At 37.7% G+C, this 24,181-nt stretch overlaps 1 protein-coding gene across 1 annotated transcript in view; it reads right to left on the bottom strand.

Annotated features, from left to right (window-relative positions):
- Positions 1-24,181, bottom strand: part of Itfg1 (integrin alpha FG-GAP repeat containing 1) — a 109,684-nt gene that overhangs the window by 27,241 nt on the left and 58,262 nt on the right. Inside the window, exons 7-10 of the mRNA XM_075976792.1 lie at positions 22,549-22,610; positions 19,661-19,742; positions 7,555-7,649; positions 5,119-5,291 (exon numbers count right to left, since the gene is read on the bottom strand). Coding sequence (XP_075832907.1) covers positions 5,119-5,291; positions 7,555-7,649; positions 19,661-19,742; positions 22,549-22,610 — 412 coding nt within the window. The remainder of the gene's footprint in view (positions 1-5,118; positions 5,292-7,554; positions 7,650-19,660; positions 19,743-22,548; positions 22,611-24,181) is intronic.

The following is a 24,181-nucleotide window of genomic DNA, read 5'->3' on the forward strand; positions in this document are numbered from 1 at the left end:
GATTCAGTTAAAATCGGCGCTGGGCAGCAGCAGCTGCGCCTGTCATCCAGACACTATGTGTAGAATTCTGGGATTACTACATTGCGATGAGAAATGCTCTGTCCCCTTTAGTGTAGGGTGTCTACATCCATCCCTCCTTCCTGTTTCTACTGTTATCCTCTCTGCCTTGCATTTTAAGTTATTGGGGTAACATTTTGGATGTGCAGGTATCCTCTCAAATTGAAGTATTCTCTCCTGGAGGAGGCTCATAAGACTCAGTAATAAAATGAAATTTACAAAGGTCAGGAATTGCTAGGGAGAGGAGAGCTGTCAGGAGGGCTCCAGTGAAACGGCTTATGTGAGTCACTATGTGGAGTGGGCGGGCTATTTGGTCTGGAGCTGTATTTGGGCCACCCATGCTCCGGTTAGTCACTCCCACTCACTATGATCCTCTAAGTATCCTCAATAAACTCACTGTCTCACCAAAACAGACATGTGCTTCTTTGGCCTGATCAGTGCTCTTTCTAAAGTGAACAGATCTCTGCTCTCATCTCAAGTCCCACACAGATGTGTATTAATGATCAATGATTTGAATTTGAATCAGAGACTCTTGAATTCCCAAAGTCTTGTAAATTATACTGTAAAGCAATGGTCTACATAAATAATCTATAGAAACTTTTCGTGAAGTCATACAACTTAAAACGCCTCTTACTGTTAATATGTGTTTCATATAGGGAGAGTCAATGCCTTACTTTTCTTAAAAGTAACATTTCATTTAAACCTCACAGAGAAAAACTTTGATCCATTTGTTTCTGAAATCTTGGGGGAATGGTCTTGATTTAGTTTGTTTGTATTTTTGGCAATTATATACATAGTATACACCATTTAAAAATTGGTTTTATTTCCAAAATGACTATGGGAACTATTATAAAATTCAGATAACAGAAACATTTAAAAAGTAAAAAATAATTTATTTTCACAGATAACCACTATAAATACATTGGTGTGTATATTTCTAAGACTGCTAGGCACATACAAGTACATGGAAAATACATTGAGAATAATACAGCAATAAATGTGGATGTGCAAGTATCTCTATCTCCCTCAAAACAAAAACACCAAACCTAGTTAGGTTTTGCTACATATATTCTAAGACATTCTTCCTTTACACTATTGCACACTCATAGAGAAAATGTATATAATCTGAGGGAAGACACAGTTTTGACATGCATTGAAAACTCCCTCCATAGACATTGTATCATGTTTACCTCTCAGCCTCCTGGCTGGCCACTTTTAATAGCAACTCCACTATACCAGTAATCTGTCATTGATTTTAACATCTAACTACCCAGAGCTATGAAGTCTTGCGCCTTAGAGGACAACTAGATCAGATTATCCCCAATTGCTTTCTAAAGCTTATCCTTGTACGCACAGATAAGAACAGCTTTCACAGAGCCCATTAGATAAAGCCGCAAGGGTTAAGTCAACTGATCTGGGAAGCCCAACCCTAGCAGATAGATCTGCAACACAAATTGTACACCTAAGGCTCAGGGAACATTGAGGAGGGGGTGAAAAGACTGCAAGACCCAGAGAACCAGGAAGTCTGTTGTGAGACTGTCTTTTAGAAATGACAAGGAAGGGCAGGGTGGTGGTGGAAGGCAGAAGCAGACAGAGATCGAGACAACCCTGTTCTAGGAGCTAGTTCCAGAGCAGGCACCAATGCTACACAGAGAAACCCTGTCTTGAAAAAAACAAAACAAAACAAAAAAAAAAAAGAAATGATAAGGAAGCTACACCCACAATATTTCAACAAAATGACTGTCTAAAGAAAATACGAACAATGACAACATAAACAGACATACTGATGTGGGAGAAATCTCACTGAGGCCTTCACATAGGGGCCCTCACCCATAGATAAAGACCAATAAGCAATTAATGACTTCCGAGAGAGGAAAAATTAAATCTCTCCCAGGGATGAGGCCACCTACCTAACTGGTTTTTCAATAAAAAAATGGTCAGTCCTGAAACATACGAGCAACACCAAATGGACTTAGCAGGTTGTAATATAATTTATCACACTTCATCATCTCCTCTTTCTCTCTCTCTGTGTGTGTAATGATAATGACAAAAAAAAGAGGCCATCAATTTGATGGGATCATGGAAGGGACTGGAGGGAGGAAAGGGAAGAAGGAAGTGATGCAATTAGATTTTAATTAAAAATTTAAAAATGTAGAAAATGATTTACTTTCCTGTGTTTGTGTGTGTGTGTGTGTACTCTCACATGCATGTGCACACATGTGCTTGTGTACAAGGAACGGAGGTGGAGGCAGTTATAAGCCCCTGAGGTGAGTGCTGGGAACCAGGTTGTCCTGTGGGAGAGTAGCAAGCATCTGTAACCCCTGAGCCATCTCTCCAGCCCCTGGATGCCTGCTTTTGAGAACCAACTCTCCAGTTCATTGGCCATTTACTGACTGGATGACTAGGAATTTGAAGGTTCAGTTTCTGTTGTTCTTTTCTAGAGAATAATCCCCCATCTGATGTGTAGTTGGCAAAGACTTATCTGCATACTACAAGCTTTTGTTTGTTTATAAGAAATACAAAGTAGTTTATATAAAATATAAAAATAGGTTAAAAAAAACCCAAAAATCATGATAAAATGTCCATGATCAAAAAACCCAGCAGGTGCTGCGTGGTGGTGGCACATGCCTTTAATCCCGAAAGGCAGATCTCTGTGAGTTCAAGGCCAGCCTGGTTCACAGAGTGAGTTCTAGGACAGGCAGGCTGCTATACAGATCTTCAACAAGGTCATAGAAGAGAATTTCCCCAAACTTAGGAAAGAAACAAGCATACAAGAAGCACACAGAACACCAAATAGACAAGAACATAGAAGAAAATCCCCACGGTATGTCACAGTTAAAACAGTAAGCATACATAAGAAAGAAAGTATATTTAGAGCTTCAACAGAAAAACACAAGTCACATACAAAGGAAACCCATTAGAATAACCAACGATTTCTCAGTGGAAACTTTGAAAGTCAGAAGATGCTAGAGCAATACATTCCAAGTCTGAAAAGACTATGAGAGCCAACTAAAATAATATACCCAGCAAAAATTATATGCTTTAGCTGAAAAAGAAAGAAAAACTTTCCATAATATAAACAGCCCAAAAATTTATATTCAACAAACCAAACCTAAAGAAAATTACAGGAAGCAACATTTCAGGCTGAAGAGAGGAATGAGCACAGCCAAGAGACTGTAGAAAGAAATATGAAGCCATAATTACTAAACACAAAGAACACCAAAACGCAACAACATAATGACTGCAATCAGTACACATTTCAATAATAACTTTAATTATTAGCAGATTCAACTTTTCAATCAAAAGAAACAGGCTAGTTGTTGTCTGCAAGAAACTCATTTTGCTTTAAAGATAGGCACTGCCTTAGAGATGGACAAGAGTACTTCAATCAAATGAGATCAAGAAACAAGCAGGTGTCACTATTTTAATGTCTGACAAAACAGACTTAAATTAAAACTAATCAGAAGAGAAAAGGGGTACACTTCAAGCTAACCAGCAGACCAAGAAGACATTATCCTAAATATATATGCACTAAACTCACCTGTGTCAAATTTCATAAAAAATGTACTAATGGAATTAAAGACAGATTAACACCAACCCAATACTGGTAGGTGATTTCAGTACCATACTTTCTCCAATACACAGGTCATCTGACTCCTTCCACAAAAAAGCAGAATAACACTAGAATTAAATGACATCATACATCAGATGCACTTAGGTATCAACAGGATATTCCACCCAAACACTAAAACATCACATTGAAGCTTCACTAAAATAGACCCCACCCTGGACAAAACAAATCTACAAATTCAGAAAGATTTAAATAACTCTTGAGTATCTCAATTGACCATAAGGCTGTAAAACTTTAATAGCATGTTAAGTATTTGAAAGTTTAAAAGAGAAAAATTGACAAAACTTTAAAAATTTTAAAACCTTTTTTAAAGGAAAATATAAATTATTTGGATGATCTTCTAAGGATGAGAAATCAGGTTTGAATGAATTTAAAATGTATCATTTTGTAAATACAGCTATGTCCATAATAAAGCAATTTTATGTTCCTTTGTTTTCATGAGACTTTATGCTTTTGTTCTTCTCTCCAAAAAGGACAGATCTTGTTACATGGGACTGCTTTGGAATCTGTGATCTCGTGGTAACCCTTCCAGGTAGCACAATGCCAGTCACTGTATTGTTAAGAAGAGTTATCCTCATGGCTCTCTTGTCCACACAAACCCTGACACAGTGTAATGATTACTCACAGCTTTCTAAAGGTATTTTAGAAGTACTCAGGGTGATGAACTGTGGGTAAGCAGCACAGGAAAGATTACTCTTCAAGAATACAACTAGTTGTAAGGTCAACAAAACAAGAGGAACTTAGTGGAAGTCACAATCATGGAGTCTAGCAACATTGGGATAATTATGAATTTCAGCTTATCTTCTAGTATCTTTTAAAAGAAAAGAGTTGCCACAGTGTCCAAATCACAGGTTATATAATGAGCACAGTTACATACCTCATATATACATAAATCATATCAATAATCACATTGGGAATTCTGGTGTTTTTAGAAAACAAGTAGTCATAGGTAATATTTACTTAAAGAGCACTGATACACACAGAGTATCTTCCTAAATGGCTTGTCCATTTACTTTACCTCATTTATGCCAGAGGTATAATTATTACTCTCATTTCACACTTCATGAGTTTAGGTGACCTGTCCAAGATCACACAGAAAGTGCTAGGCTGAAACTCAAGCTAGAATCAATTCTTAATCACCAATCTTCAGTCTCAAAATGTACTGCCATTTGTCTTTAGAAAAAACAAAGCTGAATAAAAAAATAACTTTTCATTTTACAGTGAATGTTTATTTTTTTCTCAATAGAAAATGAGTCTGTAGAAAGAATGTTTCCTAGGTCATACGATGAGTTCACTGACCACACAAGGAAGCATAAGCTGAGCCCACCAATTGCTTCTTGGAGAGACTGTACCAGCTTAAGTGCTGTCAGTCACAAGCTGCTGTGGTAAAGACATTTTACAAGTGTGTGCCATGAATTTACTCTCCATACCTTCCAGATGTATTCTTTAATATGGCAAGAGCATCTGGGTAGCCATCCATATTGTAGTCTCCAATGTGAAGGGTGATTGGAATTGGTATTGAAGTTGGCTTTTCTTCATGCAAAAATGGCACAAAGCCCCAGAGTGTACCCTTGTTGCTAAAATCCTGAAGTACAGGAACCCACTAAGGATAAAGAGAAAAAAAAAAAGAATAATCATAATAATCACTTCAGAAAAAGTCATCATTCACAAAGGAATGATCTATTAAAAATGCTGAAAACAGCCTCGTTTTACTTCTTCATCTTCACGCAATGATAGGCTACTACAATTTACTTTGATGTATGTGTAGGACACTGGGGAGCTGGTCTTCCACAGGCATTGTCATGAGCATCTTTGCATGAACAGCACACAGAGCCACAGGTCCCTCACAACATGGATTCAACCTCGGGAATGAACAAGCTCCGTCCTCACTTAACAGGCAAAGCACAGACAAGGAGGATGGGCCATGACACTAGAATAACCGGGAGCCAAGTTTTCAGTAACTCTTCGTATTCCTACATGATCACCATAACAGAACAGAAAAGAACAGGCTGCCTTTAAATTGATCTTCTCCCCTCCTCTTCTGATTGCACAGCTCGTTTCACCCTTTGATAAATTAATGTAACACTAAAATCTGAAGACTAGAAATCATGGCACTAATATCACAGATGTGCCCATGCTCCCATAAGAGTCCCTATGCTAGCACTGAACCTGGACATGTCCTAAAAGGAAGCAGGTAGAGCAGACTTCAAATGGTAGTGGCCAACATACATACACATGCACACACATGCAGTTTTCCTCTTCAGAAGCACTTCATTAATTTTTATTGCTGCAAATCAAAGTATATTAAAACGGCGTCTTTAAAAAACAAAGGTCTAGCAAAAAAAAAGAGTATCTCCAATGTTTTATAAGTTTTTCTAAGAAAGTATGACTTGCCATGTGTAGAGGAAGGAGGAACTTTAATGACAAAGACATTGAATAAATTTAAGGAAAAGTACTTACTACTTTGTATTTTGTGAACTTCATAAAACAAAAATGTAAATAATTTCACCTGATTTTGAAAAAACAAAATTGTTGCAAGAAAGCTGGAAATTTCACAAAACTTTAAATTGTTACAAATTTCTGAAACCAGGTACAGTGTGGGGTTGTACACCTTTAATCCTAGTGCTCAGAAGGCAGGGATAAGTGGATCTCCATGAGTTCAAGGTCAACCTGTTCTACATAGTGAGTTTCAGGAAAGCCAGAGGCAGAGACCGTCTCAAAAAACAAAAACAACAAAAAGAAACCCTAAACCACAAACAAACAAACAAACAAACAACAAAATGCAATAAGAAACCAAACCCCAAAACCCCCAAATTTTTGAAGTAGTCAAGAATTTATGAATGGGGGATAAATATACAGTAGATAGAGTTTCTGTTAAAATAACTGCTAATTTTTTCCCACTCAATTCATTATCTATAACACTCATCGAAGAACATGATATTTGTCTTTGAAGATATAGGTAATTATATCATTTTCTTTTTTCTTTCTTTACTCCCCTCCCCCCCCTTTTTCAAAGCAGGGTTTCTTTGGATAGCTCTGGCTATCCTGTACTCACTCTGTAGCACAGGCTGGTCTCAAACTCAGATCTGCCTGCCTCTGCTACCTTAGTGCTGGGATTAAGGGTGTATACCACCATACCTGGTTAACTATATAATTTTCAAGTATTCTTGTTGTATATTTTTATTCCTATGAGCCAATCATGAGAAGTCTCTTGAGCTAGTGTTCTAAATGACTCATGACTATCCAAATATAGTCAAAGATAATAAAATAATTCAATGATTTTTAAAATGCTGAATGTATAAAATTTTTTATCAAGTTTCTGAATATAAAATGTAGTGTTTCCTACTCAAAAGGGCTATAAAAGTCAGCATGGTATCCTATTATTTATTAACGCCCCAAGAAAATAGAGCTGGTTAACTCTAAAAGTGTCATGACCTATTATTTCCATATTAATCCTCCACCGTGACTCTCATAATTCTAAACTATTAAGTAACGGGCAACAAGTCAGCATGAGAAATGGGATGGATCTGCACATGGAAACAAACCAGGAGTTGCCCTAGGTGCAGAATCATCTTCCTCGTAAGTTTTTATTATAATGTGCTTTCTATATTGCTGACATCTAAAATGCTACATTTAATTTAACTACAGGATCCAGAATGGGGTTTCGTCACTAAAAATCAACACAGCAGCATTTTCTACTTCAATGAAAGAATGAAAAGACTTAAATGTATTTTACTTAGGTAAAATGAGGAATTCTATAATATAATTTTGTATTTTATTCTGTTCTGCTTCTTTCGACATGTTTTCTAACGTTTAAGCCTTTTCAGGCACATAACATCATTCATAGCACCCCAAAGCTGACATACCTGCCCTGTTCCAGATCTCATTAAGTATATGGCACTCTTCTGACAGTCCTTATCTTCACAGCCCGGCAGCAAGTGATCCATATGTCCATCTCCATCTGTCAAAAGGAAATTCGGGAGTCTATGAACAGCCCAGGAAAACATCTTCTTGTGTGATAACTAAAGTTCCTATTTGTTAAATAATTCCATCTATCCAGACACAACCAACAACTGGACACATAGCTTTATAATGAAGGTGAATCATTACAAATAACACTCCATCCTTAACACTGTATCTTGCTTTATTTTATTTCTCTGAGTCTTGTTTTAAATTGCAAACTCCTTTGTGATTAGATGTTATTATACATAATTATTAAAGTTAATCCTGATTTAAAGTAATTTGAAAACTTATTCAGAGTTATTATTATTGTTATTGATGATGATGCTTCGGGGATTGAACTCGGGTGTCTCCACATATCAGGTAAGTATTCTAGCCCTGAGCTACATTGTCAACTCTCACTTTCCTAGATATGGACAGAGGGGGGAGGACCTAGGACTTACCACAGGGCAGAGAACCCTGACTGCTCTTTGGACTGAAGAGGGAGGGGGAGAAGCGTGGGAGGAGGGGGAGAAGCGTGGGAGGAGGGGGAGAAGGGTGGGAGGAGGGGGAGAAGGGTGGGAGGAGGGGGAGGGAAATGGGAGGCTGGGAGGAGGTGGAAACTTGTTTTTTTTCTTTCTTTTCTCAATGAAAAAATAAATAAATAAATTAAAAAAATATTTTAAAAGGTGGTTTTTGATTTTATTATATAGTTATCTATAATGAGATTAAGACACACATGTATCCACACAGTAACATTATTATATAGCCAATTTTAAATATGGGGGACATATATGTAGTTTTAAGTGGCTTTTAGCCAGCATGAACTTTAACTCATAAGTTACAGAGTTTTCTGTTCATTGGCTTCTCAAAAAAATCTACGTATTTTCATCAATAAAGATACACATGAAGGGAATACACCCACTGCTATGTCCAATTCCCATGCATACTGGTCCCAAACGCAACTGCTAACTAATTAAAACACTTAGAGACATTTTGAAAATAATGTAATTTGATTGCATAGTTCTTGAGTGCGAACTTTATAGATAACACCAGGTTGTCTGGCACAGTTTCTTTATATCTGCCTGAATTTTTGGCTAGAGAGCTACTATTCTGCATATATCTTCTGAGACAGATACACCAAACATCCTGAAATCACCTACTCTGATGCTCGCTCACACATGAAGACCCCCTGTCTGAAGTTTAGAGAGCTTGGGAGCCTAGAGTTAAATCCTTCTGTGATCGGAGTAGTAATTTAACCTCTAAATTTGGGGCACCCTTTGAGCTTCTTTTTTTTTATTTTTTTTTCCTTTGAGCTTCTTTAACCACTAATTAATTTACTATGATTTAGTCATTATTTCACTTGGGCGCAATGTAGGATTTATAGCTGGCTGTAAATCAAAGGACTATCAATACAAAATTAGCCCTCACTGTATAGAGCTATATGAAGAGAAGTATAAGATTAAAACAAGTTTAAGGCACCTCAATAATTAATTTGAAAAGGAAAAAAAAGTTAGGTTGCATGGGACAAAGATCTAGCCAATGTTGCCAGACTGTAAGAAAAAGTATGTTTTTTAAGATCACTTCCGGTATTTTTAAAACCATTAAGGGGTTAGTAAATATTAGAAAGCACATTCCCCTGCTCTTCTCTGTTCTCTTCTGCAGGGGCAGCACGGTAGTCGTTTCCTGAGTATCCTTACATAAATACATACAGCATGTGCTTTGCAGTATATTCTACACAGTTTGGCTACCTTAAAAATTTGAGTGAGACTTGTTTGAAAATAGCACAGGACATTTAGTCCCTTCATATCATTCAGAGGCTTCTATATTGCTCTGACTGACAGCAGGGAATTTCTCTCAGGTATAATTTGCCAGAGAGAAATATATTTTACCATCTTATTAGATGTATGAATCTATTAGGTCTAAGAATAGACAAGGTGTTTTCAGTAGTCACTACTACAGTACTGTAGAAATCAAAGAATGAAGACATTGTGAAGTTCACAGGGCACTGGAAACAGGTTGTTATACTAATCAGAGCAGAATTATAGTGATACATGTTCAACTAAGTGGTGTTATATTACCAAACATTGAATATATCCATTAAATTATGAAATACATGCAACAGTGTAAAAGACATCATTAGTCTACAGAAATTTTACATTCAAAGGGATAATTTTGCATTCACACTAATAGGCATCGCTAAAAACTGTGAATTGTGCAGTAGCTTGAGACTGTGTAATTAAGTCTGAGGTATGGCTTTATAAAAACTCATTTGTAAGTCAGGAATTTATCATATAAAAACCTACACATAGGCTTCAGGGTCACTGTGTTCCAATTTTTCCTTAAACATATCCAACTCAGCTTTAAATTCTGAGTATATATAAAAAAGTCAAGAATCTAAAGTAGCAATTTTATAATTCTTATATAAACTTCTCTTGGTGTCCTTCCCTTTTGCTATGACAAAACACCTCAATAAAAGCAGCTCGGCACCAACCCTGCAATGGACAAAGGTCTGATCTCCAAAATATATAGAGAACTTAAGAAACTAGACTTTAAAATGCTAATTAACCCAATTAAAAAATGGGGCACTGAACTGAACAGAGAATTCTCAATAGAAGAAGTTCAAATGGCCAAAAGACACTTAAGATCATGCTCAAACTCCTTAGCAATCAGGGAAATGCAAACCAAAACAACTCTGAGATACCATCTTACACCTGTCAGAATGGCTAAAATCGAAAACCACAATGATAGCCTTTGCTGGAGAGGATGTGGAGTAAAGGGAACACTCATCCATTGCTGGTGGGAATGCAAACTTGTGCAACCACTTTGGAAATCAGTGTGGCGGTTTCTCAGAAATTCGGGATCAACCTACCCCAGGATCCAGCAATACCACTCTTGAGAGTATACCCAAGAGATGCCCTATCATACTACAAAAGCATTTGTTCAACTATGTTCATGGCAGCATTATTTGTAATAGGCAGAACCTGGAAACAACCTAGATGCCCTTCAATGGAAGAATGGATGAAGACAATGTGGAATATATACACATTAGAGTACTACTCAGCGGTAAAAAACAATGACTTCTCGAATTTTGCATGCAAATGGATGGAAATAGAAAACACTATCCTGAGTGAGGTAACCCAGACCCAAAAAAATGAATATGGTATGTACTCACTCATAGTGGATTCTAGCCATAAATAAAGGACATTGATCCTATAATTCGTGATCCTAGAGAAGCTAAATAGGAAGGTGAACCCAAAGAAAAACATATAGTTATCCTCCTGGATATTGGAAGTAGACAAGATTGCCAGGCAAAAATTGGGAACTTGGGGGTGGGCGGGTTAGGATGGAGGAAGGGTGGATATGGGAGCAGGGAAGTATATATCTTAATTAAGGGAGCCATTTTAGGGTTGGCAAGAGACTTGACTCTAGATGGGTTCCCAGGAGTCCAAGGAGATGTCCCCAGCTAGTTCCTTGGGCAGCTGACGAGGGAGCCTGAAATGGCCCTATCCTATAGCCATCCTGATGTATATCTTGCATATCACTATAAAAACTTCATCTGGCGATGGATGGAGAATAGAGACAGAGACCCACATTGGAGTACTGGACTGAGCTCCTAAGGTCCAAATGAGGAGCAGAAGGAGGGAGAACATGAGCAAGGAAGTCAGGACCGTGAGGGGTGCACCCATCCACTGAGACGGTGGGGCTGATCTAATGGGAGCTCACCAAGGCCAGCTGAACTGTGTCTGATGGAGCATGTGATCAAACCGGACTCTCTGAACATGGCGGACAATGAGGGCTGACTGAGAAGCCAAGGACAATGGCACTGGGTTTTGATCCTACTGCATGTACTGGCTTTGTGGGAATCTAGTCTGTTTGGATGCTCACCTTCCTAGACTTGGATGGAGGCGGGAGGACCTTGGATTTCCCACAGGGCAGGGAACCCTGACTGCTCTTTGGACTGGAGAGGGAGAGGGGGAGGGAAATGGGAGGAGGTGGAAATTTTTAATAATAATAATAAAAAAGTTGAAAAAAAAATAAAAGCAGCTGGAGAAAGAAAGGGTTCACTGCAGCTCACAGTTTCAGGCTGCAGTCCATCAGAGTAAGTATGTCCCAGCAGCAGGACCCCAGGAAGCTGTCACACCGCAGCACGTTCAGAACAGAGCAATAAAGGCATACAGACCAGTGCTCCGCTGGCTTTGCCCACTTTTATTTATTTAGAGTTCTCTGCCTACAATTAGTACAGGTTGTCCCACAGCAATTAGCAAATTAAGACAACCCTTCCCAAGTATGCTTAAAAGACTCAGCTCCCAGATGATTCTAGATTTGTTCAAATTGACAACTAACACTGACCATCATAATTACCATGCCCAATAAACCCATTCATTTATCACAATGATAGTCGGCGTCTACTGACTCATCATAATAGATGCCATGTGCAACCTTTTGCTATGAAGTAGAAATTCTGGGACTAATTATGTCTGCTACGGGTGATGTGAGGCTGTCATCCGCAAAGTGACATGGAATGGAAATGCCGATGAATTACACTTAGTATTTGTTTCAAGAGTACTCTAAGAATATCTCAGCACTTCACTTACCACATGGAATATATATATTGCAATGTTTGTTTTACTAAAACTTTATAGTAGTGTCTTTCTTTGGAGTGATAGAAGGAGAACTGTCTAAACTGGTTATTTTGACTTTAATCACACAAAAACAAAATTGTCAGTACAAAGATATAAAAGGAAGGTGGGTGGTGGTAGTGCACACCTTTAACCTCATCATTTGGGAGGCAGAGAGTGAGTTCGAGGCCAGCCTGGTCTATGGAGCAAGTTCCAGAATAGGGTCCAAAAGTTACAGAGAAACCCTGTCTCAAACGACCAAAAGAATATAAAAATATTAAGTAGCTGTATAAATATTATTTTCCATTAAAATAAGTACTGAAGGTAACATGTTTTTCAATGATCAGAATTCAAGAATTAGAAAAAGGAAAATAGGAAGACTGGTTTTCCCAATCGCGTCTTCAGATCACTTGTAATGTGCTATTCCCCTCTTCATTGAACCCCTTTTAATTTCCTGGTTTCTACAGTTACTCTAAGTTATTAATTTGCATCTGAAGATTTAGAGCTAGGAGGCTCATATAAGAAAGAACATGCGATGTTTGTCTTTCTGGATCACCTCAATCAATATGATTTCTAAGAACAGACCTCTGGCTAGACCCTGGAGAAGGGTGTGTCCTAAATAGTTTTGATGAATTATTTTAAGCAAATGAAAAAGTTCCATTGATTACTTGATTTTTAAGAATCAAACTCAAATTTAGTACCTAAACGTCTTCAAATATCATGCTAAAGATCTCTGATCCCAAAATGCTAAGGGATCTTTCCAAGAGGGGGCAAAATTTTATAAGCACCAGAAGAACAGTGAGTTTGCTATAAGGTTGTGTCTCCAAGGAGCATCACAGAAGCTACACCCGTAACAACTGTGATGGCTACATCTGGAGCTAACTAAAACCACAAAATGGAGGGCACATCTCTGAGGGATTTTTGCACAATTTGAAGTAGGAAGATCCACTTCTAATACAGATCTTGAGGCGGAACATAACTTTAATCTAGATCATTTAAACTGGAAAACCTACCTCTAATCTGGGTCATAACTTCTGTTGGAAGTCTGTATACAAAGGACACAGAAGAAGGAATCTTTGCCTGCTTTGCCCTCACACCAGTAGGCAAGTCCATTCCTTCACTAGCATTGGAGCCTACTTCTTCAATGTATTCTGAAGATGAGCTGAGACATCCAGCCTTGTAGACTGAATAACTACTGGATTTTTGGACTTTCTGTTCATAGCCAAACATTGTTGACTTAGCTGGGCTGCAGCTGGTGAAACCCTTCCTTCCTTTCACTCTGTGTGTGTGTGTGTGTTCACTCTATAAGTTCTGTTACTATAGAGAACCCTGACTAATACAAAGTCAAGAGCCAAATAAGAACAACAGACAGGCTAATGTGAATGGGGAAAGCCTAGGAAGCTTCAACCCTGCCCAAAGAACTACAAGCAAGTGAGTAATGTGGAGAGTGGGGGAAACAGTCTTCCTCAGGGAAGAGCACACCAATTGTTTACACAATACTAAATGATCAGCCTGAAAACATACAAGTAGCATTATGCAGACTAAGAAGGTTATATTTATGTATTTATGAATATATACATACACACATCATCAATTAATTAAAAATGAGGCATGGATTTAAAAGAGAGCAAGGAGGGGTACAGGGATGTCCACAAACCCATAATAAGTCCTTGCCAAGAGACAGTCTTCTTTTTTGTTCTTTGAACATCAAACTCATTTAGCCAAGACTTGGTCAAACACAACCTCCAAGTTATTACTTAAATTAGCCTTTATCAACTTTTCATTTCAGTTCCCTGTTTTACTTCCTCATACCTCTTTCCCTACCTTTTAAATAATTTACTTTATTTGTTTAGTTTTCTTCTTCAATAGATTTTAAATTTCATGAGCATATGTTTTGTTCATGGCCAAATGTTAAATATGTGAAACGGATTTAATTCACACGACAGGCATTCAAAGTTAATTTTTTGAATACGTTAATTGACATCTTGTACATGGTATAAACTTTTTATTACAAAATAGAAGGAAGTTAAATGGAAGAAAAATGGGAATATGATTTGAAAGAACATATTGAATTGATTATTTGATTGAACCAATGCCTACTCATACAATGCATTCAAAGCCATAACATATAAAAGCCATAACAAATAAAAGCTAATCAGATTTCTTGGACCCATCACTTGATTAAGTTTGTCATATTATACTTATGAAAGTACCTATATTTTCTTAAAAAGTTATGACTAGTGGTAAAGGTGATATAGCAATAAATTAAAAAATTAATTTCTTAGGATCAAAACCCCGTGCCATTGTCCTTTGCATCTCATCAGCCCTCATTGTTCGCCATGTTCAGAGAGTCCAGTTTTATCCCATGCTTTTTCAGTCACAGTCCAGCTGGCCTTGGTGAGCTCCCAATAGATTAGCTCCACTGTCTCAGTGGGTGGGTGCACCCCTCGTGGTCCCGACTTCTTTGCTCATGTTCTACGTAATGTGCTGGCTTTGTGGGAGCCTAGCCAGTTTGGATGTTCACCTTCTTAGATATGGACGGAGGGGGGAGGACCTAGGACTTACCACAGGGCAGAAAACCCTGACTGCTCTTTGGACTGGAGGGAGGGGGAAAGGAGTGGGGGGAGGGCGAGAAGGGTGGGAGGAGGGGGGAGGGAAATGGGAGGCTGGGAGGAGGTGGAAACTTGTTTTTTTTTTCTCCTTTTCTCAATAAAAAAAAATAAAAAAATTAATTTCTTAGATCTCCAAGACTTTTCTGCTTTATTGATGATTCTCACTGGAATTCATTTCTTTCAGAAAACAATGAAGGAGAACAGCCAAATTTCAACAATAAGAATTAAACAAATAAAAACGGTATTAACTTGAAAATTAGTAATTAAAGGTATCCTTAAATGAGTCACATAACTTTACCTAGAACATTCCCTATACGATTATATTTATAATATAGTTATTGCTTGTCTACTGATTGTATTTAATTTTTAAAATTCTTTTCTAAGAGAGAATAAGAACATTCAGGTGCTAATTAACATACAGATTAAATATAAAACTTAAATCTTTATATATGGCTTATCTGACTTCTTATTCCTCATCAAGCAATAACAAAAAAATTTAAATTTGTCAGACCGTTACTAAATAGCCTATAAACCCAGTGGATCTGAGTGCTCTAAGAGTTGTTTTGATATGATCATTTCTGGTCTACCATGGTTAACCTGAAATTACAAAAAAAATTTGCCAAGCATTATCCAGATTTCAAAAGATAATTTTATGGTAGTATTTTCCTAATACTTCTAATTATCCACTATGATAGGTACAATGGTGCTAACAATCAATGGCAATATGCTTACATTGGTTGGTATTTTCCTAAATGCTAACAACCTCATGGATAGCAAAGTTTTCTGTTCTACTAGTCTCTTTAGATAGGATGCCTGGCCGGGCGATGGTGATGCACGCCTTTAATCTCAGCACTTGGGAGGCAGAGGCAGGCGGATCTCTGTGAGTTTGAGTCCAGCTTGGTCTACAAGAGCTAGTGCCAGGACAGGCCCCAAAGCTACAGAGAAACCCTGTCTTGAAAAACCAAACCAAACCAAACCAAACCAAACCAAACCAAACCAAACCAAACCAAACCAAACCAAACCAAAAAGATAGGATGCCTGGAGACTAAGACAACACATGGATGCTTCAAAGTTATGCCTAGTTCTTGTTAAAGAGCTGGGTATCAGATACTATGATGATCTAATACATGAAAATATCAGTATGGATATATGATATATATTGATTTTTGAAGTGATTCCATGTTTAGAAAATGTCAGTATCTTATGTAAGGTTTTATTTTCCCTTTAGCTATGTAGTAGCCACATGTTTGCTTGTATTTTGAGAAAGGATCCTGTCTTAGTGTCTATTGCTGTGAAGAGACACCATGACCAAGGCAATCCTTATAAAAGAAAGCATTTAACTGAGGACTTGTTTACAGTTTCAGAGGGTCAGTTTCTAGTGGCATTTCAATTGAATTTTAATAAAAAAAAAGCTTGCCTGAAGATCAGGGAATAAAACAGTCGTACTGGTCAGCCTTGTAAACCAGGCAGTGGTAGCCACACTAGTTGCCACAGAAACTGGGCGGTGCAGCCTTTAGTCCCCATCGTGCACACCTTTAATCCTAGTCTGAGAGAGGATTATAAAATGGGAGGAGACAGATTACTGTGGAATAATGGCCTTGTACCCTGTAAAGATTTCTCACTGGTATTGATTTAATAAAACACTGATTGGCCAGTAACCAGGCAGGAAGTATAGGTGGGGCTAGCAGAACAGAAGAATTCTGGGAAGAGGAAAGGCTCAGTCTGCAGTCATTACCCAGACACAGATGAGAATGCCTCACTGATAAAAGGTACCAAGCCACGTGGCTAACATTGATAAGAATTATGGGTTAATATACGATGTAAGAGGTAGTTAATAAGAAAGCCTGAGCTAACAGGTCAGCCAGTTTATAATTAATGTAGGTCTCTGTGTGTTTCTTTGGGACTGAACGACTGTGGGACTGGGCTGGAGAGAAACTTCTGACAACAATAGCTCTCAGTCTCATTCTGAAGTTTCTAGAGGCAGGATTGCCATTTCAGACAGAGTTCAAGGTAAGAGCCAGTGGCTGGTTGTTTTGCTGTTTGGATCTTCAGGTTAAGCCCCAATATCCGTCTCTGAGCTTTATCAGTTTATTATCATAATGGCAGGGAGCATGGCGGCATGCATGGCACTGGAGCTGTGGCTGAGAGCTACCTTCTGATCCACAGGTAGAAAGGCACAGAGATACTGGTCTTGGCATGGGCTTGTGAAACCTCAAAGCCCACACCTAGTGGCACACTTCCTCCAACAAGGCTATAATTCCTAAACCTTCTAATCCTTTCTAACAGTGCCATTTCCTGGTAACTATGTATGTATATATATGAGCCTCTGGGTGTCATTCTTATTCAAACCAACAGAGATTTCATATAGACCAGGCTGGTCTCAAATTCACTAGTTATATAGTTGCGAATGACCTTTAATTTTATATCTCCTGCTTCTACTTCTCATGTGCAAGGACTGTGGGTATGCACCAATATGCCTATTTCTTGTGCTGCTAGTGACAGAACCAGGGCTTTGTGCATATCAGGAAGCCACTCTACCAACTGAGTTAAACTCTCAGCCCAGCTATACAGCTTTTCATTGATTTTCACATTAGCTCTGGTATTGCATACATACAAAAATAATACATTTTCTCTAGCTCTAGCCCTATATAATTTTTTGTTAGAAAAATGCCCTTATTTTTACCAATTTTTGTTTTATGTAATTTGGTAAAAAGCGACTTATTTGATATTCTATACTTTGATATTCTGAGTAGGAAGAGACAAAACTAACATTATCATTTAAAAGGCAGATACAGATGAAATAGAATAAGACATAAAACATGTCTTCCAGAGCTGTGCACGGCAGTACATACCTGTAATTAGAACACGTGGAGGGCAGAGGCAAAAGATTACAGAACTTTGAGACCACACAGTGAGATCTAGTCACAAAACAAACTAAAGCAACAAAATGCCTTCTAGAAGACACAGGTCCTACAATGTCAAGTAAGCGAGGCACTAACAGTTGCACGTGTGAGGCTAAGACACAGCACTCCACCCACTGCCCCACTGGCAGTTGTTACTTACTAAGTGGGTTCTACAGCTCAGTAAGGGCCCTGAGTTCTACAAATAGTAACTCTGATAAAACTAATACACCATTAAACTATAAACCCTCTTCTTGCCATCCTCCAGCATCACATTTTCCATCTGCCAGTGGCTCTCGACCGCCTGTAGCTCTCCTTCCAGCTTCTGTCCTCTGCCAGTTTGTTTTATGACTTCCTTAGAGAGTTCATTCAACTCCTGATATTTGGGCTCTGGAAGTATTCTCCAACTTGCTTTGGTTTTATTTCTCTGCTTAGGCTTGGTAAATATTGCAGCTTTGTTTCTGTCCGTATTATTAATGTGACAGGATTAAAGCACCGAAGTATGCAATCTAGCTTTATTTCATTATTTACATGTCTTAATTATTCTTTAAGTCTTTCAGAATCAATTTACTTTACTTTTTAGGTGGGCTGGAGAGTTGCCTCAGTGGTTAATAGTGATTGTTGCTCTTGTTGTGTTCCATTCCCAGCATCCATATGGTGGCCTACAACTCTTTGTATCCCCAGTTTGAGGCAACGGGGCACCATCCTCTGACTGCCACAGACACCAGGCATACGTGTAGTGTACATACATACATGAAAGCAAAAGTTTTACTTTTCATCTATTCTAGTGTCAAAATAACTAGCTGGGTTACTAATGCTTCCTTCGTAGGTTCCTGCACCCGCCTCTTCATTCACTCATGTGGCTGTAACTCCATCCCTGACTGTTTTCCGACTTTAGAAAGAAGTGTCCTAGTACTGCTTCCGGTTGCCTCTCTTGAACAGAAGACTCGAGGCATCTCATAGATTCCAGCAGTCTCCCTGAAGCCTGAGAAGCTTTTCCTTAAGCACATTCCACTAGATCAAAGGCTTCCAGAAACTTTATTTCTGGAAGTCAATATATAAAGGTTTTAAACTAAGAACTCTTCAAACCTGTTCTATTTCCCACAAATTCTACAGAATAAAACCAGTCTTTGCTTATCAATAATCATCTTGATAACCCAAAGTGCTCAGTCAATTCTGTATGTTTCTACATTTTCACAGAAACTTTCCATGCAAGCTGAACTGGTGTGTTTACTGGTCACTACCATACCACTTACATGGCACCGCAGACTTTTGTATGAACTTTACAGGTGCCTCCAAGAACAGTCCACACTCCCACTGTGATAGTTTTCACTTTTCCCATGGTATCAATTCCATACTCAAAAAAAACTATCATTTCTTTTCCCTCTTAAATGTGGTCCTTGTTTTCATTGTTCCTGTATTTATTTCTGGGATATTTGTCTTCCCACTTGTACACTATATTTGTTTAAGGCAAGGATCTTATTTTCAAAACTTCAGCTTTATTACATTGGTTTTAATACAGCAATTTAAGTATAGTAGAGGTCTAAGTTTTGCATTTAATTTGTAAGAGTTAACGATCCTGTAAAATTATATGACTTTTCTAATGGAGTTGTTCATTTAACTGAAAATAGAATCAATTTTACACAAACTAAGAAATTCTGTGACAGAAATTCTTACAACTATTTTTTTTTTATAAAAACTCTATTGGGTAATAAATCCTTAACTTAGTTTCTTCTTTATCACTCTACAATTTGTTGTTTACTCCTACTCTAGTAACCACGTAAGAGAAAGCAGGGAAGGCAGACAGGAGATAACCCGTTATTTTGATCATTTCTAATCTTTGTGGCTGTGTTTTGAATCTGGGAATGTGAGGGCACTGAAAGGCAAAAGCAGTCTTACCAAAGTCTGCGAACGCTGACTGTCCAACCACCACCAGGTTTTTAGGTTTTTCAAAGACATTACTGATAGAGAAGTTTCCACCCTGTTAAAGCCAAAATATTTTCAATTAGGCCATCATAATGCATTCACCTGTCAAGTGGAAAACTGAAGAGAAAATGATTCAATCCTTTTGTTCTTTCTCTAAAAGCATCCCAATCTCCTATCCACCTTTATTATCAGAGAAGCCATAGTGAGGCACAGAAGACAGGTGTGTGAGATGCTTGCTCTTTCCCAGAGTGTGGTCACTGAGCTAAGCATGCATAGACTTGCTGCAGTTTCAGTGTTCTACTAGTTAATGTGTTTTTAAATGCTGAGGTTCTATTTGGTCAACTGATATATTACTAAAATGTATTTAACTAGTCTTTCAATGAAAATGATAAGCTATTTTATGAATACCGTTATCTAATTGAGTTAATTTTCAACATATATTTCCCTTCACTTATATTAGTGATATACTCAGTGAGTACTGACACAGAGTGTCTCTTTGTGTAAGTTCTCTTTTAAGAATTCTACTTAGCCCAAAGTTGGCCTTTCATCCCCATCTTTATAGAATTATAAAAAGGCAACTAAATTAGGTTAGTCAGCATCCCCACTTCTTTCATTTAACTAATATCTCTGGCCTGCCTTAAGCTAGGATCCTATTAGGTAGGTTCAGACAAAGACCATTCCTTCCTCTTAGTAATATTATTCTTTTGTTCCTTGGCTATAAAAAGTTTACTTTTTATTTGTGTTTATAGTTAAGTCCAATACTCCCATTCCCATATCAAAGCCCCATTGTAAATAGTCTCCCTAAACCAAACCTGTCTTTCCATCTTCAGCAAGTGTTTAATTAAAAAGACATTTTTAAAACCATTTTAACTTTGATTTTACATGCATGGGTGTTCTGTCTGCACACAATCATACCCATGCAGTGCCTGTGGAGGACTGCAGTGGAAGACTCAGAGCCACCATGTGGGTGCTGAGACCTGAACTCAAATTCAGCATCCTTGGAAGAGAGGCTGCTGCTCTGAACAGTTGAGGGATCTCTCTAGCCCCCTGGCTATTTTGTTTGTTTTATTTTTGATTTTTGCTTGAGGCAGGGTCTCATTATATAGCCTTGGTTGGCCTGGAATGTGCCATGTAGAGCAGGTTGACCCCAACTCACAGAGACATGTGTACGTCAATCTCCCAAGTGCTGAGATTAAAGAACTGTGTCACCAGGACTAGCTTTGTATCCAAGTGTGTAAATAATTTTTACTTTAATACTTACTTATTGACCCTGCCACTTCACTAAAACAACTTAGTTTATGTTAATAACATATTTGTTTTCTACAAAAGAAAAAGATGTTGAAGAAAAAAATCTCAATCAAGAATCTGTATTCTTCATGAACCTTGCTTTGCTACGTTTGGTTCCCTTCATATCAGGCTAGAATGAGAGGATCCTATGCATGTACTTTATGATCTCGTATATAAGTTCTACTTATTTGTATTGAGGCTTGCCTGCCTATCTCTGGCACAAACTAATCAAATAGGTCTTGTGTGTTCTAAGCTCAAGATTTACTTGAGGTAGGAATGGAAGACTATCTTCAAGCAAGTGTTCTCTAATAGTGAGAGTCTTAGTGTCAACTACAAAAAATAACACTAACAAGATTCATATCATCACACACAAAATGCAGTTACATTTTTCAAAACCTAGGATATTGACCAAGGTTACTTTCTGCTTCAGCGTCCTTCTCAACCTCCCTTGTCCTATTAAAAACCAACTGCCAAGAGTCATCTTGAGGTAGTCAGATGCTCCAATCCCGTTTAATTTAAACAGGAATCTTAGTTTCATGAGTCATGAGCAACATCACTGGCCCTGTGATAAGAAATGACTTTCCAGCAATCTCGTACCAGGAGTTTTTACTATACACTTGCTAGAACTGATTGTTTACTATCAGAATTCTCATAAAATCTAGGATATGGCTTTAATCTGGACTGAATAAAAGACACTAGTTAATCAGGAGTAATTAGGTGGGAAATCAAAAACTTTAAACTTTGATGCATACTCTGTACCACTATGTTTCCTTCTCAAACACCTTTCTGAGTAGGCTATTATGCCATTTCCCATGAGGAAAGAGACTTTCATATTTGACTAATACGTGACAAACGTCACCGAGTTGGGCATTTTCACTGGCCTTGAATTCTACTTTCCATTATGCAGCCTGAAACTGAGCTTTCATTATTCCTGGTGATTTGATCTTCACTAATTTATCTTTCATATGACCTATATTAAACTAAAAATCAAATCTTGAAAACCTTTCATTAACTATGAACATCAATGGGGAAAGACTCCTTAATCTCAGCCAATCTGGCAGCTAATTGTCATTTGTTTTTAATTATTCTTTTAAAAACTTTGTTTTTTGACACATTCATATAGATATATAATGTGTTTTGATTATGCCACTCTACCTTTTCTTATTTCTCCCAATTATTTAGTTCTCTATGTAATTATCTAAGTTTCAAGGTGAGGAGAAAAAATTACTCTTAAAAAAAAAAACGTTCACAAATCACCAAACTGAAAAATTAAATGTCAGGATCCTCTTTCAACAGCTGACAGGCCGGCAGGGGTCCTGTTAACATCCCCATTAGAGCAGGCTTATTGCTTTAATTGGCAGTCATGCCTAAAAACCTGCAGAGGACCTGATGCTTAACAAATCACTTTCTTCAGTATTCAGCAGTTTGAGTGCAGCAATGCAACCAAAGGCTCTTAATGCTGTTCTGTTTATTACTGAAACCAACCAAATGATCACAGTAATCTTACTTTATAATATGGTGTGCCCTTATGGAAAGTGAGAATTTAAAAATGCTTCAGAGAAATTATTTCTTACCAAATTTTCCCATATCTCAAACTGGAATGTATCAGAGGCAGACAATGTCGTAAGGAATAAATCTAGAAGGAGAACAAACGGAGATGCAATGTTTGTAGTCATACTGATGTACACATTTAAAAGCAGGAGTCAGTGTGATATGTAGAATGGCTATTAATATAATTATATCTAAACATAAATTGTTTGATCACATTTTAGCAAGTTTGATCACACCTCTAAAATGGCAGATGACCCTGAAGAGAACAATTAAGGAAAATGTACTCTTTGTTGTTAAGGACACATTTGCTATGAGACTTCTGAAGGCAATCTGTATTTTCAGGGACAATTATTTCCAGCTTTTTTGTTGTTGTTTTTTCTTTTTTGTAGAGATGACATTCAGATTCTTCCATGTCAGTAAAACACTACCTCTTACTTACAAGTCTGATCCTAGCTTTTAAAATTATACTCTTAAAATTTTATTTATTTATTTATTTATTTGATTTGAGAGAGTGTCTCTAGATGTCCTGCAACTCACACTGTAGTAGACAAGGCTGGTCTCAAACACACAGAGATCCACCTGCCTCTGCCTCCCAAGTGCTGGGATTAAAGGCGGGTACCATCACACTTGGCTGCTAAATCTTCTTTTATATCAAGGTATAGGTGATATTTTGAACACAATCATTTTACATTTTCACCCTTAAAGCCACATATGTTTATCACAGGAAGGTCCAGTACCATGTTTAATCAGAGCATCTCAGCAAATGAAATCTTAGAGCTCACAAGAAGTCGGCAGTAACTCTGAGTAACTAAAGGTTTGTCCTCAAAACCCACACAACAGGAAGTGACCTCAAAGTGCACAGGTAAAATGTCTTTAGAAAATGAAAGGTTGACAGGGAAATCAAACACCCTCTTAATGCCGAGTTCAGGTGAATAAGTATCTATTTGAAAAATATGATTCACTGTTTTTATAACAGCAATTTTATGTAGTGATTATTACGATCTGAAGCCTAATCGGTGACTCTAGGACTATTAAAGTGGTTTCCCTATGCTCTAAAATGACTATTACTCATTGTGAAGTGAGACCAGGAATACTTTAAAGACATGCTTTCCCCTAAGATGATGTCTAGAAAATTAGCAGACACATTTTAGTACTTTGTGTCAAATTTTATACAAGTTTATGAGGGTGGTATATGTAATAATTATAGCTTGCTTCAAAGAATGCTAACTAATTTGTTCACTCTCATAATTAGTTGAACTCAGACTCCTGGCTCCAGGGAGAATAATTTTTATGTTCACGCATCAAATACCTCAGCATTTGCTATCAAGCTGAAGACATTTTACCATTAGATGGAGAATTATTGCATTTGATGAAGATTACTGATACCTTTGTCATCACAGGCCTACTCTGGGTGAGGCATTCACTTTCGCATTTCTCTGGAAACATCTGGGATTTGGTAATGATATACCTACCAGCACTCTCTTCTCTTTTTGCTATGCATCCCCCACATTGCACTTAGAATAATTAACCAAATCAAAGTTGTTTTTGTTCCTTTTATTCGGAGTGTAGAACACACCTCCCACCTTCCACGGGAAAGCCTTAGTTAGTATGTGTTTCTTTGCTCCTGCCCTGCTATTCGCACAGGCATGCTCTCAC

Source organism: Microtus pennsylvanicus, chromosome 6, assembly GCF_037038515.1.
Source record: "Microtus pennsylvanicus isolate mMicPen1 chromosome 6, mMicPen1.hap1, whole genome shotgun sequence".
Lineage (NCBI taxonomy): Eukaryota > Metazoa > Chordata > Mammalia > Rodentia > Cricetidae > Microtus > Microtus pennsylvanicus.